At 42.2% G+C, this 15,384-nt stretch overlaps 1 protein-coding gene across 2 annotated transcripts; it reads left to right on the top strand.

The window, feature by feature from the left end:
* The first annotated feature begins 221 nt into the window (after positions 1-221).
* Positions 222-15,180, top strand: sec14l1 (SEC14-like lipid binding 1). 2 transcript variants are annotated; one of them, XM_084571542.1, is made up of 16 exons: positions 222-444; positions 538-624; positions 6,101-6,250; positions 6,649-6,780; positions 7,886-8,014; positions 8,100-8,322; positions 9,424-9,533; positions 9,711-9,900; positions 10,272-10,360; positions 10,975-11,045; positions 11,148-11,319; positions 11,795-11,929; positions 13,253-13,387; positions 13,521-13,751; positions 13,844-14,022; positions 14,675-15,180. In XM_084571542.1, the coding sequence occupies exons 2-16, from the start codon at positions 562-564 to the stop codon at positions 14,778-14,780; spliced, it is 2,115 nt and encodes a 704-aa protein (XP_084427668.1). In that variant the 5' UTR covers positions 222-444; positions 538-561; the 3' UTR covers positions 14,781-15,180. The 2 variants fall into 2 exon arrangements, with proteins under 2 accessions (XP_084427668.1, XP_084427667.1); XM_084571541.1 differs by lacking the exons at positions 222-444; positions 538-624 and having other exon boundaries at positions 5,728-6,250.
* Positions 15,181-15,384: the final 204 nt, after the last annotated feature.

Below are 15,384 nucleotides of genomic sequence, written 5' to 3'. Positions count from 1 at the left end.
GAAACGTTGACTTTTTTAAAGAGAAATGTTGTTTAGTCTAATTTAAACCTTTAATCCGATGTTCATTTGTTGTTTTTTAAATCAAACGTGTCAGGAGCAAATGTTTAACAGCTGACTTCCTGTTTGTCAGAAAGGGGGCGGAGTCAACAGCCTGCGCCAGGCTCAGACGCGCTGACGGATAAAACAAAGCGTTCCTATTTCTGCTGATTCCAATAAACTAAAGAGTCCTCATGTCTCTCAGCTGACAGGATGGAAACACACGCAGCCCGACAGCAGCAGTGAAGTGAAGAGTCACCGGATTTAATTAATTCTGCTCTGAGTTCATTTCCTTTTCTATTTCCGCAGACGAGGCCGGTTGTGCTTTACGGTTTTATTTCTCTGGATTCAAAAACTTTTCTCCAGTTCTTTTTTTTTTCTTCCTGTTCAGACTAATATTCATCCCAGGTTAGTTCCTTAGCTTGTATCACATGTCTTTTTGTTTCTCTGCTGTAATGGTAACCCAGTAATAATAACCTGTCTGTCTTTAACTGGACACAGTTTGCAGGTGAAGGAGTTTCAGCCATGGTGCAGGAGTATCAGTCCCCGGTTCGGGTCTACAAGTATCCGTTTGAGTTAATCATGGCGGTGAGTGTTGTGGATCACTACATAATTAACCCCATTATGTGTTTTCTTTATTACTTTGCAGACTCTTACATAACTGAACTGTGGACTAAATGGCAGATACCCTCCACCCTGCCCAGACATCATTTTTTTTCCTTGAATAGAAATCAGTTTCTGATTTAAAGGTTCAAGTTGAGAGAATGTGAGGGATCAGACGCTTGAGAAAAGCGCCTTGAGCTTTGCCAGGGTCGTCTGTCTGTTTCTTTATATCTGCAGCAAATGCTTTGACCAGACTAATGTTCTGGTGGAATCTGCAGGGTGCACGCTGCTGAGACACAGCTGCTCGGAAAAGTTTGCACTTTTTAAACGAAGAGCAGAGGAACGTTTTTTTTTTTTCATTCAATGCCAGACCGAACATGTGGTTTAGATGTTGAATATTTCTGCAGAAACGACATTGATGGACACATTTCTGGGACATATTTGGACAAGAAAGCAGACAGACGAATGTGATGCAATAAACCGACAGCTTTCATAATTAAACAAACAAACCAAAGAAAAGTTGGTAAAATTACATATTTTTATCACATGTTCAAATATGTCAGATCACAATCAGAAGTCCCAGATTAATTTAGGGTTTCTTTAGAATTTTCTACGATTCTGCATAAAAATGACTCAAAACAGATTTTCACTCAAGTCCAGAAAGTATCTGTTCATATATTTTGAGTTGCAGAAACATTGGAACCCTTGTTTACCTCCTTGTGCAGCTCTTACCCGCAACTAAACATTTCTGGTAACTGCTGATCAGTGGTCTACAGCAACTTGGAGGAATTTCCTCAGAACAGAACCACTTCAGTTCTGAGATGTTGGTGGGTTTCCTCACATCAACTGCTTGCTTCAGGTCCTTCCACAACATTTCTATTGGATTAAGGTCAGGACTTTGACTTGGCCGTTCCTAAACATTCATCTTGTTCTTCTTTAACCGTTCTTTTGTAGAACCACTTTGTGTCCTTGGTTCTCGTTGTCTTGCTGTATGACCCAGTTTCTCTTCACATTCAGCTCATGGACAGATGTCCTGACATTTTCTTTTAGAGTTCACTGGTAGAATTCAGAATTCATTGGTCCATCAATGATGACAAGCCGTCCTGGTCCAGATGCAGCAGAACAGGCCCAAACCAGGACATTAGCACCCCCATGTTTGATGGAGGGATGAGGTTCTGATGCTGGAATGATGCAGTGTTGGTTCATCTCATTTAAACCAAACTATTCTACTTTGGTCTCATCTGTCCACTAAACATTGTCCCAATAGTCTTCTGTCTTGTCCACATGATGTTTAGAAATGTTCTTCTTGGAGAGCAGTGTCTTTGTCCATCACACCATGGTTGTTCAGTGGATTCATCAACATTAACATTAGCCAATGTGAGAGAGGCCTTTAGCTGCTTAGAAGTTCCCCTGGGTTCCTTTGGGACCTCTCAGACTATTATGGAGTGATCTGTCTGGTTTGGTCGTTCCTAAAAATTCATCTTGTTCTACTTTAACCATTCTGTTGCAGAACAATGTGTGTTCTTGGACTCTTTGGAAATAATTGGAGAAGCCAAATTTCCTTTGAGGTGTTGTTCAAGTATCTCACTTTTATCCGTGGTACTGTTTCTGTCTCTTGTTCTTATATTTAAAGATCTATCTGCAGCTCATTAAAGTTCAGCACACATGTCGTTTTCTTGTCATCACGTGATGCTAAGTGAGAACTCAGGGGTCCAAAAGACATTTTGTAGGATTGTTTTAAAAATGACGTGTTGCTGAGCTGATTCTTGTAATGAAGACAGTGCAGCACAGAGATGACAAGAGGCCTCATGTTTCCAGTTATGTTTATGAATCCTCTATAGGTTTAGATTTTAGTGGAGCAGCATTGTTGCACAGGGAAACTCTGAAATCCGAACAGATAACCCAATTCCCATACAGTGAGCTGGCTTCTCTTTCAGTGGGCCATTTTTCATCATGATGCTGATGTATTGCCGTGTTCACCTGCACTCTGTGTTGCTTTAAATACACGTACAGCACACGGAACAGGAACTAAGAACTGGGGCAATAGTAAGATAAATGTGGATTTCTATGGAAGGCAGTCTGGTTTCAGCCTCCCTTACAGTCAGCTGCTGTTGTTTCTTGTTCCTTGAAGTTACACATTAAGCCAAACGCTTATTCAGGATCTTGTGACACTGCAGTAACACTTTGCTCTGCAGCTCATTACCACACAGTTCAAGATAACACAAAAGAATGTCTGTTAATGCCTACACAAGCGTCATTAGAGGCCTTCCCATGAAACACACAAGCTCTGATATTATTATTTGATTGAAAAGCATCTTAAAATAATCCCTTTGTGAAAATGAATAACCGCTCCAGAAGAATCAGGCCTCTGGAGCTTAAAGGTGAGAATCAGGTTGTTATGTCCTCCTTCCATTGACGGTTATTACTCGTGTTAACAGACCTGATCGTTGAATGTTTAACTACTGACATCACTCGGATCCTGTTCAGAACGCCTGTTTATGACTCTCCTTTACGTAACTGATCGGTTTCTGAGCCACCTCCTTTTAATTAGGTTCACCCGAGGAGATCTTTACTTGTTTATGTTCCACAGTCATCAGTTTGGTATTGACTTGTGAGTCTAAACCGTCACAGACTCATCTTTTATATTTTATGGCCGAATGTCTATTCCTGCAGCTCCAGTCAGTGCTGCTTCTTTACCATGGAAATATTTTCCTATGAATAATAAGATAGTATTGATTGGATTGCTCTAATATGTGAAAGCAAGACACAAGGTTTTTGCTTTCTGCATAACAATGCATAAAAAACATCAGAGGATTTTCATAAAAGTCCTGAAGGTAGACAAAGAGAACCCAATCAAAAACAGGATTCAGAAAAAAAACAAGTATTGCATATCAGTGGGTTGCAAAAGAAAGTCAGTGAAGCCTTGTTTCCAGTATCTCCTGTGACCTCCTTGTCACTAAATGTTTCTGGTAACTGCTGATCAGTGGTCTACAGCAGCTTGGAGGAATTTTAGCCCATTCCTCGGAACAGAACCACTTCAGTTCTGAGATGTTGGTGGGTTTCCTCACATCAACTGCTTGCTTCAGGTCCTTCCACAACATTTCTATTGGATTAAGGTCAGGACTTTGACTTGGCCGTTCCTAAACATTCATCTTGTTCTTCTTTAACCGTTCTTTTCTAGAACCACTTGTGTTCTTGGTTCTCGTTGTCTTGCTGCATGACCCAGTTTCTCTTCACATTCAGCTCATGGACAGATGTCCTGACATTTTCTTTTAGAGTTCACTGGTAGAATTCAGAATTCATTGGTCCATCAATGAGGACAAGCTGTCCTGGTCCAGATGCAGCAGAACAGGCCCAAACCAGGACATTAGCACCCCCATGTTTGATGGAGGGATGAGGTTCTGATGCTGGAATGATGCAGTGTTGTTTCATCTCATTTAAATCAAACTATTCTACTTTGGTCTCATCTGTCCACTAAACATTGTCCCAATAGTCTCCTGTCTTGTCCACATGATGTTTAGAAATGTTATTTTTGGAGAGCAGTGTCTTTGTCCTTTGTCCACCCTGTTCTTATAACTCCTAGAGGAATAAGCAGGACAAAAAATTCTATTTGTCTTAAATCAATGAAACATTTTTGTAGCACAGCACAAGTCAATGCTTGTTCCTCATCACAGAAACATTTTCCTCGTGAATAATGTATAATCTCATTGATTGGATTTCTCTAATATGTGCTGTAACTCAAAGTTTGATCCGTTTCAGTAGCAGAACAGATTTTCAAACTTTCCAGAATCTTGACTAATGAGGGTGAACTGCTGCATCTCTTAGCATTAACCTTTCTATCCTGCAGTGAAGTGTGTTGTTCTAAAACATCCCACAGGCACACACCCATTATTATGAAAGGTCCACGCCGTTCCCTGCCCTCTGTTACTTATCAATAGTTTGTTCTCAGGAGCTGAACTGCTGCTTGTTCCATGGACAGGAGGCCGTTATCGCAGGTCCTGTTTCGTGACTCAATCAATATTGACAGGGGAGCCGCGGTCTCGTTGGCGTGGACAGATGGTTGAGAGCTGCAGGCAGTAAAACGCAGAGCAGTCAGTGATTGTAAAAGCTGGTTCAGCTGCAGGTTGTTGTTGTTGTTGTTGTTGTTGTTGTTGTTGTGGGTAGAGACTAAATGTGTATTTTATATAAACTGGTGAATATGAATCGTGTCCTGTCACACACTCTTCTCAACAACACTGATTCAGTTCAGTGCTTTTTGTAATGGTACATTGTGATAGATAGATAGATAGATAGATAGATAGATAGATAGATAGATAGCCTTTATTGTCCCATAGGGAAATTTGTTTCCACAGTCTGTCACAGAAAAACACAAAACAGTGCATATAATGCAGACATGACCAACATATACATACAAACAAAAAGCGAACACAACCATACTTTGAACAACAGTACATGATATCTTTGCACTCAGGAGGGCTGGGTCCGCACAAGGTTTAATGGGGCAGATTACTAAGTGCCATAATAGCTTAGGGTTAGGGTTGGACCAGTTGAGGCTTGGATACACCTTTTAATTTAGTGTTTTTTCTTTACTGTTATTATTTTCTTCATTGAAGACTACTGACGTCATTTTTGGGTTGTGTTTAAAGCATAGCCTGTATATAAATATGGACAACACGTCTCCACTTCCTCTCATTGGTCAAACTGACGCTATTTTCCTGGGGATACGGGCGCCGCCATCTTGTGAGTTTGGCGCCAGAGTCTGATCAGGGTGGAGCCACGTGGAGCCGTGATATCGATGCCCCGCCCACACTTCCTCCATACTCACTTGCGTTTTCATTTAATTGGGGGGGGGAGCTTATGAACTATACTGCAGCCAGACACCAGGGGGAGCTCTACCTGCTTTGGCTTCACTTTTCAGTTGTTCAGCCATCCATCTTTATAAAGAGAAAATTAATACCTCTGCATCAGCGGGATAGACATGCCTACGCCGCTGTCACACTTAATCCCCACATAAAGCCCGTCCGGCTTAAGAGGTTATTTATATGTGTGCCTCTTAAACCGGGAGTCTCTGCAAAATTTTGTTATGTTCTCATAATGACAATAAAGACTCTTGATATTCAAATTACTCAAACATAATCTGTTCCAAATGGAGAGAGTCCAGACCTTTTCACCACAGGGAGAAAATGTGTTTGATGGATGCTGGGCTGGCTTCCAGGCTGAAACTATGAACACATATGGAATTATGCAGATTGTTAAGCATATGTTTAATATTTTAAATTCTTTAAAGTAGACACCCAGAGTGAATTTCTTGCCTTCTTAATGTGGTTGGCACCGTCAGGCTTTTTTTATTGTTTCTTTTATTGGCTTTGCGTGTGTCTTGTTTATGATTGTTTTCATCAGACGTACCACTTTCACTTTTGTTGTAATGTTGTTGTTGTTCTGTTCTGTTCTGCTCTTTCAGGCCTATGTGAGGAGGTTCCCAAAGTGCCCGCTGATCCCAGTGTTTGTGGACAGCGAGATCGTCGGCCAGACTGAGAGCGAGGACGGATCGATGCTGGTGACCGAGAGACGCTGCACGATCGACATTGATGCCCCTCGACTTCTCAAACGGGTACCTCAGATCTGACCTTTTACTCAGGCAAAGACCGCGAAACCATCTTAAGGTGGTATTTGTCTCGGTGGTATTTAGTGGCAGAGGTGCATCGGATTGAATGACTTTGTACATGTGTGGATAAAAAGGATATTGAGGCAAAACACTGCAAGGAAACAGTGGTTCTGATTCATGGGGAACAAGCTCCTCAAATATGGGTCTTTTGTGTTTGGTCTGCGTTCTTATTTTAGTCAAACTGATCCCAAGTTTGCTTGGAAGGGGACATACATGCACCTGTCCAGGGTCCACTTCTTTGATTTGGGTCAAGATTTGCAGGCGCAACGTTCACGTCTGTTTAAATGAACCACACAACCCTCCAGGTGAGACAGCTCTAAGATTGTGATTCTCTCTGGTTGTAGATTTCAGGCGTTGACTACCTCTACTTCACCCAGAAGAACACTCTGAACCGCAGAGACAGGACGCTCCACATCGAAGTCCACAACGAGTCCTTCGCCAGCAGAGTCGTTGTCCGCGAGTGCTGCGTCTACACGGTGAGTTCATCAGATTGTGTTTAAGGGACAGGTTTATAAAAGTGTCTGCTGTAATGCTTTTATAGTTTTTATATAACGTTTATGATGCCAAGTGTTCTTTGGACACCTTCCAAAGGGAAAAGCAACATCTGAAGCATTAATGATTCATTTCACACGTTGCAGCGGCTTGTTACTGATCTGCAAAGCTAGACTCCACCAATCAACTCCAGCCTAAATGTAACTGAGTGTTTTTCTATTCGCTCTGTCAACTCTGATGCATCACCGAGTATCTTGTCCTCTTGCTTGTTTAGATCTCCCCATTCTGCTTCTGTCACTTTTTTTCTGTCTCGGCCTCAAGCAGATGGGTCCCCTGGTCTATGAGCAGGGTTCTGCTTAAGGTTTCTATACTTTAATTGCATTTTTAGTCCTCCATGTATCATTCATCACCTACTATCATGTACTCTCTTCCTCTCCTTGTTTTCCTCCTCTTCTCCTCCACCTCCTTCTCCTTTTTCTGTGTCTTAACCTGACCGGCCTCAAGCAGATGGGTCCCTACATATGACCTGGGTTCTGCTTAAGGTTTCTATCCCATTAATACTTTGATTGCAATCCACTTTTAGTCTTCCATGTATCATGCATTACCTACTATCATGTTCTCTCTTCCCTTCCTTTCTTTCTTTCTCTCTCTTCTGCCTCATCTCTCCTTTCTTATTATGTCTTTTTACCCGACCGGCCTCAAGCAGATAGGTCCCCATGGTATGAGCTGGGTTCTGCTCTTTGATTGCAATCCACCTTTAGTCTTCCATGTGTCATACAACACCCACTATCATTTATTCCTCTTCCCCTTCTTTCTTATCTTCTCCTCTGCTGCATCGCCCCCTTCTTTTTCTGTCTCCTAACCTGGCCAGCCTCAAGCAGATGAACTGCTTAAGGTTTCTTCCTATTTATGGTGTTTCGGTCAAATAATATTCCTCCTATTAAAGTTTTCTTGCTGCAACAAAACTGTCCAATTGTGATAAGTTGCAAATTGCACATATAGTGTGTCAGCATTTGGATTCTGGTTCAGCTTTCTTGTTACGTAATGTTCAAATCAAGTCCAAACGGATGTTTCTGTCCTCGTCCACAGGTCCATCCAGAGAATGAGGACTGGACATGCTTTGAACAGACGGCCAGTCTGGATATTAAATCCTTCTTTGGTTTCGAGAGCACAGCAGAGAAGATAGCGATGAAGCAGTACGCTAGTAGCATCAAAAAGGTTTGTTTGATTTGATGATATTTTGCGGGGACTATGTGTGGAAATAAGTCAAATTTTAAAATGAGATCTCATTTGTTGGTTGTAGGGTAAAGAAATTATAGAGTACTACCTCAGAGAGCTGGAGGAAGAAGGAGTAACCTACATACCTCGCTGGACTCCCCCCGCTGCCTCTGGCACCGTTACTGAGAGGCGTCCAAAGCTGCCTCCCCCTTCTGCTGCCAGAGACATCCCACTGAGCAGCAGCAGGGATGGGCAGCAGAGTAAAGCCGGGTCCTGTCCCATGGAGATAGTGGCTGGTTCACCTGATGGTCAGTAAACACACACACAAAACTAAGGTGGAACGTAGAAGCTAGTGTCTGTGAAGGTTCTTGGTCATCTGGGGTCATGGTGCATCCACAAAACAAGATGGAATAAGGGCAGCTGGATTTAAAGATGGTTCCCCTCTCATGCAAGTAGCTTCTTCAGTTTTTAAAGAGTTCAGTCATGCACGTTTCAGGTGGGTAACACCCACAAATGTTCCTACTAAAACCCTGACTCCCCACCAGTCATTTAAATCATAAGACTTAGATGAAACGTCTGCAGGAAACCTAACAAGTCCAGTTGACCTCATTTCAGATATTTACTGAATGCATGTGATTTTTTTTTTTTACAAGCTTCCTTGTAAGTTTTCTAGAGTTACTGTTAACAACTTTAAGATAAAGTCTGCAACAAACAGGGAACATTTTAAACCAAAGAATCTCATAAAACAAACTACATTTTGTTGCCTAAGTTTAATTACTCTCACACTTTTTACACTGTATTATATTATCCATGCAATATGTACTTATATAACTGGACTCTGTACGTGTATTTAGGCTTAGACTTAGACTTTACTGATCCATAAGGGAAGTTGCTTGGTCACAGTAGCCCAGTTGCACATAAAAAAAAAAAAAAAAGCACTCTTGATTAAAAAGAAAACTAAGTGTAAGATAATTATAAGCAATAAATCAATCAAATACAACAGTATAAGCAGAAATATACAAGATTTGCATATGTACAAATCTACCGGAAAAAGAAATGGAAGTAAATATTCACTACATACATTCAGGTTTGGTCTGTAGACTAACCAACAAGCAACTCAAGCTTTTCGTTGATTAACACCTTGGCACCAAAGGGCAGAAAAGTTTTGCAGCTAGCTTGTGCACGCGTTGAACTTAAGCCGCTAATGAACCAAAAGGAGCCGGTGGAGACCAAAACAGAGCTAACATGAATCTTGGACTCGACTCTGAATGGTTACTCATGTTGCTCAGCGTGTGAACAGGTTTGTTTAATCACTGTCGACGTTGAGTTTATTTTTACACTCGCTGCGCCTTATTGCATAATCCATGCACTGATATCACCTGACTGTGTACATGCATTCTGGCCTGCAGACAAGTTGGATGCTGACTACATCAGACGTTACCTTGGTGATCTGACGCCTATGCAGGAGAGCTGTCTCATTCGACTGCGTCAGTGGCTCCAGGAAACCCACAAGGGCAAGGTCACATATGAAAACACAGCTTCTCTGACTAGACAACATCTACATATACAGTATTTTGTTCTGCTCAGCTGTTCTCTCACAGCTACATCAGTTTCCCTCTCTTAGACATTTATAAGAGAGAGAGATTACAGGAGCTCACAAGAAGTAATGTAAAATAATTCTTTCTGTTGTGCACAGATTCCAAAGGATCAACACGTGCTGCGCTTCCTCAGGGCCAGAGATTTCAACCTGGACAAGGCCCGGGAGTTCCTGTGGCAGTCGCTCACCTGGAGGAAGCAGCACCAGGTGGATTTCCTTCTGGACACGTGGGAGCAACCGCAGCCGCTTCAGGATTACTACGCTGGAGGCTGGCACCACCACGACAGAGGTGACCGGCGCCTCGTCTCGAGTCCTCTTCATTTCACGGGGTCGTCTCGGTTAATTGCGAAGCGAGACGTTCGGGCGGGGAGGGAGGGAGGGAGGGAGTCAGTGCTCTGTATGTTTTCAGTCCACATGAACTTTCCGTTAATTATTGACGGCGGGGACCGAGCTCCATCTGTCACAGCTCCCATGAAGTGAGCTCAGTTGATCCAGAGGGTCAGACTGGAGGCTCGAACACGGGAAGTAACCTTTGAATGTCAGATCAGAGTAAACAGCGGTTTTACGTAAACGGCAAGGAGGGAAATGAACATGATTGGATTTTAACTTCTCGTTCAGTTTGTGAATTGTCCCTGTGTGTGTGTGTGACATTTCTTGTAGACGGCCGTCCTCTCTACATCTTGCGTCTGGGTCAGATGGACACTAAGGGCCTGGTACGAGCTCTGGGAGAGGAGGTGCTACTGAGACAGGTGACTGAACCTTTAACACTTATGTTTTACTTTAATTAAAAATAAATGAAAAGTCTTTGCAGGTTGCAACGAAGGTGCAAATACCCACGATGCATAAAATACAACATGCACTTACAAACGGTCCCAATCACAGACGGACCAAGACCATAATAAATCTTAAATATAGTGCACTGGCCAAAAAAAAAGTCACCACCAAAAAACATCCCAAAGATTCTCAATGGGGTTAAGGTCTGGACTCTGTGGTGGCCAATCCATGTGTGAAAATGATGTCTCATGCTCCCTGAACCACTCTTTCACAATCTGAGCCCCATGAATCCTGGCACTGTCATCTTGGAATATGCCCATGCCATCAGTTAAGGCTTTAAAAACAACTAATCAAATCTTAAAATCAATTTGAAAACTCACAGGTGGTTAGTGAAGGGCGCCAAGGATGTGATCGCTTCTCATTTTCAAAGCCTGACATCAAGCTTTTATTTAATATCCATTGCAGTCTTTTTATACTTTTCACCCACTATGAGTATATAAGAATTGCAGAATCTATTTTATCAGTTTGAACTTGTAAATGAGACATGTAGGATGAAGCTGTCTGAAAGTTGACACCGTGTTGATTCCAGGTCCTGTCCATCAACGAGGAGGGACTGAGGCGCTGCGAGGAAAACACCAGAGTCTTTGGTCGACCCATCAGGTGCGGTGCCCGGTTTATTTTCAGTTTGTCTGCAGCATCTCGTTGGTTAATTACCCAGTCGGGTGTCGTCATGCGTCATGTCCCCTTTAATTTGCCGTGCAGCTGCTGGACCTGCCTGGTGGATCTGGAGGGTCTGAACATGCGTCACCTGTGGAGACCGGGCGTCAAGGCCCTGCTGAGAATCATCGAGGTGGTCGAGGCCAACTACCCCGAAACCCTGGGCCGCCTGCTCATCCTGCGGGCCCCCAGAGTCTTCCCCGTGCTCTGGACCCTGGTGAGAATAAATATCTGCGCCCGCTGTCGGCACCGCTGCCGTGGTTTTAATGAGTCAGGCTCAGATTAGTTGCAGATTTGAGGAAATGGAGAACAAAGGCATAAAAATCTAATGGTGGCACTAAAGATAATTATAGCTCTGCAACACTTGGAGACTTCTCCCTGGGGGACATTTAATCTTTGCAAAAGCAGTGTGCAAGAGTGTTGTTTAAATGAGAGTAATGGCATGCGGCAAAGAAACAAAGGTTACTTCAAATTTATGCAAATAGAACCGTAATAAAAGTATTTCACCGTGAGATGTTCAGGATTAAAACAAATGGCAAATAGATGATTAAAAATAGAAATGGTGCTACAGAACGAGCTGTTAAAACAATAAAATCAACATGAACGTTTGGTGATACCCTCATACATGTTTAATTCATTTATTATGGATTCACACTCTGTAATGAGTGACCCTGCACGCTCTCTGCCTCCAGGTCAGCCCCCTTATCGACGAGAACACTCGTAAGAAGTTCCTCGTTTATGCCGGTAACGACTACCAGGGTCCGGGAGGCTTAGTGGACTACATCAGCAGAGAAATCATCCCCGACTTCCTCCGAGGCGACTGCATGGTAAGGCTGGAATGTGTGTTTGTAGCTCGTGGCGTGGTGTTTGGGCAGCATCCTCTCAGTTAATCTCTAAGATGAATATTCAGTGGCGAGGCATGCTGCTTAATTCAGCTAGACTCTCTGCTGTTTTGTGGTGATGGACAGGAGGCTTGCTTCTACATTTTTTTACAGCAGGTTATTGTCTGATAAGAGCAGAATAAATGTCATTCAATAAAATATCAAGTTGTATTTTTTGTCATAAACAGAACTACTAGCATTTACCTGCGAACTAAACCTGCTCATATATCACTTGTTAACATACAGTGCTGCTTAAGAGTTTTTGCATCCTGCAGAATTTTCTACATTTCTGCATAAAAATGACTGTTTCTGGTAACTGCTGATCAGTGGTCTACAGCAGCTTGGAGGAATTTTAGCCCATTCCTCAGAACAGAACCACTTCAGTTCTGAGATGTCCTGACATTTTCTTTTAGAGTTCACTGGTAGAATTCAGAATTCATTGCTCCATCAATGATGACAAGCCGTCCTGGTCCAGATGCAGCAGAACAGGCCCAAACCAGGACATTAGCACCCCCATGTTCGATGGAGGGATGAGGTTCTGATGCTGGAATGATGCAGTGTTGTTTCATCTCATTTAAACCAAACTATTCTACTTTGGTCTCATCTGTCCACTAAACATTGTCCCAGTAGTCTTCTGTCTTGTCCACATGATGTTTAGAAATGTTCTTCTTGGAGAGCAGTGTCTTTGTCCATCACACCATGGTTGTTGAGTGGATTCATCAACATTAGCATTAGCCAATGTGAGAGAGGCCTTTAGCTGGGGAACAGTCGTCTTCAATCTGTCTGACTGTGGATTATTTGTGGGTTCCAAACTCTTTAGAGATGGTTCTGGAACCTTTTCCAGCCTGATGAGCAACAACAACTCTTTCTCTGAGCTCCTCAGAAAGCTCCTTTGTCTACAAACATGTGTTGTGAAGATCAGACTGAGACAAATCCCTGATTTATTGAAACTAAACCAGGAACTGAACCACACCTGAGTCTCATTACATTGATGGAGACACTTCTGAACACATGGACATGGATTTAATCCTAGAGCAGCGCCTCTCTGATATGTAATATTGTCTCATTTTCCTTGTTAAACAAATACACAAGTCTAATATTTCTGTTTAATGTGTTTGATTGGGTTCTGTCTATATTCAGGACTTGTGTAAAAAAGTTTTGCATCATTTTTAAGCAGAAATGTAGAAAATTCTGACAGGAGCAAAAACTTTTGACTATATTCTATTACATATACATATATTCCATTTATTTTTCCTGTGTCCCCTCCAGTGTGACATCCCTGAGGGAGGTCTGGTCCCCAAATCTCTCTACAGGACAGCTGAGGAACTGGAGACGGAGGAAAACCGCCTGCTGACGGACTCCGTCTATAAGAGTGCCAGCATCTTCAAGGGCGCTCCGTATGAGGTGATTTAGATTTTATGTTGTGGATTGTGGCGCCACCAGCTGGAACAGATGTGCACTGCCTCCCTGCAGATGAATGATTAGTGTGTTGCCGTCTGCCCTGCTGTGTTTTTAATCTCCTTACATCCTCTTGCAGATGTTGATTGAGATCTCAGAGGCCTCCTCCGTCATCACCTGGGACTTTGACGTGTGTAAAGGAGATGTGATCTTCAACATCTACCATTCCAAGAAGGCCCCTCAGCCCCCAAAGAAAGACCCTCTGGGGGGCGCAGTTAACTCTCAGCTGATAGACAAGAGCTGGTTGCTGGGCCAGGACTACAGCATGGTGGAGAAAGCCCTCACCTGCAGGGAGGGGGAGAGCGTACAGGTGAGAGAAGGGATCTGAACGCTCATCCTGGTGCACTGAAGCGGTTAATCCTCCATCCTAAACCATTTTTTTAATTCCTTTATGAACATCAGGGCTCCCACGTGACCCGCTGGCCCGGCTTCTACATCCTCCAGTGGCGCTTCCACAGCTCTGCAGCCGGCGCCGCCTCCAGCCTGCCCCGCGTGGACGATGTGCTGGCCTCTCTGCAGGTCTCCTCCCACAAGTGCAAAATCATGTACTACACCGAGGTGCTGGCCTCCCATGACTTCAGGTCAGTCCATTTAGTCCTGGCATGTTTTTATTTATACACTGAACTCGAGTGAGCAGCATGACGAGGCAGTACAAGACACTTTTAAGGAACAAAAAACAGAACAATACAAAGAAAAAAGCCTAAGCCATAAATGAATTAACTATCCATGCATGTACATGTAGGATGTAAACATGACTGGAAGAGTAAAGTGACTAATGAACAAATGTGAACAGGAATTACAGGGATTATATATTTACATGTTACTGAGTTACAGAGTTAATATGGGTAATAAATACAATATAATAAAAAAATATAAAATAAAAATACATAAACATAAATGAATAAAAAGTAAAAATTAATAAAAAGTAAAAATTAAATAAATTAAAATTACATAAATATAAATAAATAAACAAACAAAATAAAAATAAATTAAAATTACATAAATATAACTAAAAAAAATAAAAAAAATAATAAAATCAATTACAATTAAATACATAAAAATAAAAATGATTAAAATTAAAATTAAGGTACGTGGGGATAATAAGGTAAAATATATATATATATATGTTAATTATTTAAAAAAATATAAATTAAATCTAGCTCTGATTAGTTGCCGATTGAGTAGAATCACTGATAATGAATGTTTCTGACTGTTGTTTATTTTTATTTTTAGGGGATCCATGACCAGTCTGGAGTCCTGTCACAGTGGCTTCTCTCAGCTCAGTGGCGCCACTACCTTCTCCAGCCAATCAAACACCAGCTCCACCATCTCCAGGTAGCGCCTGTCCAGCGGGCACCCTGCCTTACGTCTCCAAAAGTTATTTTTTAAACGTATTACTATAAAATTTAATTAAAGTTTTTATTATCGTTGCAGTGATGATAGCAAATCTGTCTGTTGTTTTTTTTTGTATAGTACTGTATAAATAAATGTAAACGCACAAAGAAATTGTCACATAAGTGATCTGTACTTAGATGTTAAATGTAGAAAACGACAAAGAAGACGCCTCAGAAACAGTTTTAGTATTTTATCTCTGTAAACTGCAGCTCCTAGTCCTGGTGTTGCTGTCATTGTCCACTAGATGTCAGTGTACTCTGTGACTGGAACCACTCTCTGTCAGCTCTCACTTCTTCTGGTCTTCAAGTTGAAGCAGAATTGTTTAAATAAAGAGTTTATCACAAGAGTAATGACTGGTTTCTGCAGAGTGCTACGTCTGTGTACATGGGCCCCCCTCCATCTGGTCTTTCCAGTAGAATCTGTCAGGACCAACTCAGAGTTTAGGACACTGTCTTCAGCAGCTGTGGTGTCTTTTAGTAGTAATCTGAAATATTCATGGGCGGCACAGTTGTGGTGGTGGTTAGCACTGATGCCTCACAGAAAGAAGG

Source organism: Chelon labrosus (assembly GCF_963514085.1).
Source record: "Chelon labrosus genome assembly, chromosome: 21".
NCBI lineage: Eukaryota > Metazoa > Chordata > Actinopteri > Mugiliformes > Mugilidae > Chelon > Chelon labrosus.
This window is presented reverse-complemented; position numbering and strand designations above follow the sequence as displayed.

Bases quoted from the DNA above. Each gene is read 5' to 3' on its own strand.
- sec14l1 (XM_084571541.1), top strand. From the start codon at position 6,023: ATGATTGTTTTCATCAGACGTACCACTTTCACTTTTGTTGTAATGTTG. The intron at 6,781-7,885 runs GTGAGTTCATCA...CCTCGTCCACAG, and splicing joins GCGAGTGCTGCGTCTACACG to GTCCATCCAGAGAATGAGGA. The intron at 9,901-10,271 runs GTGACCGGCGCC...CATTTCTTGTAG, and splicing joins CTGGCACCACCACGACAGAG to ACGGCCGTCCTCTCTACATC.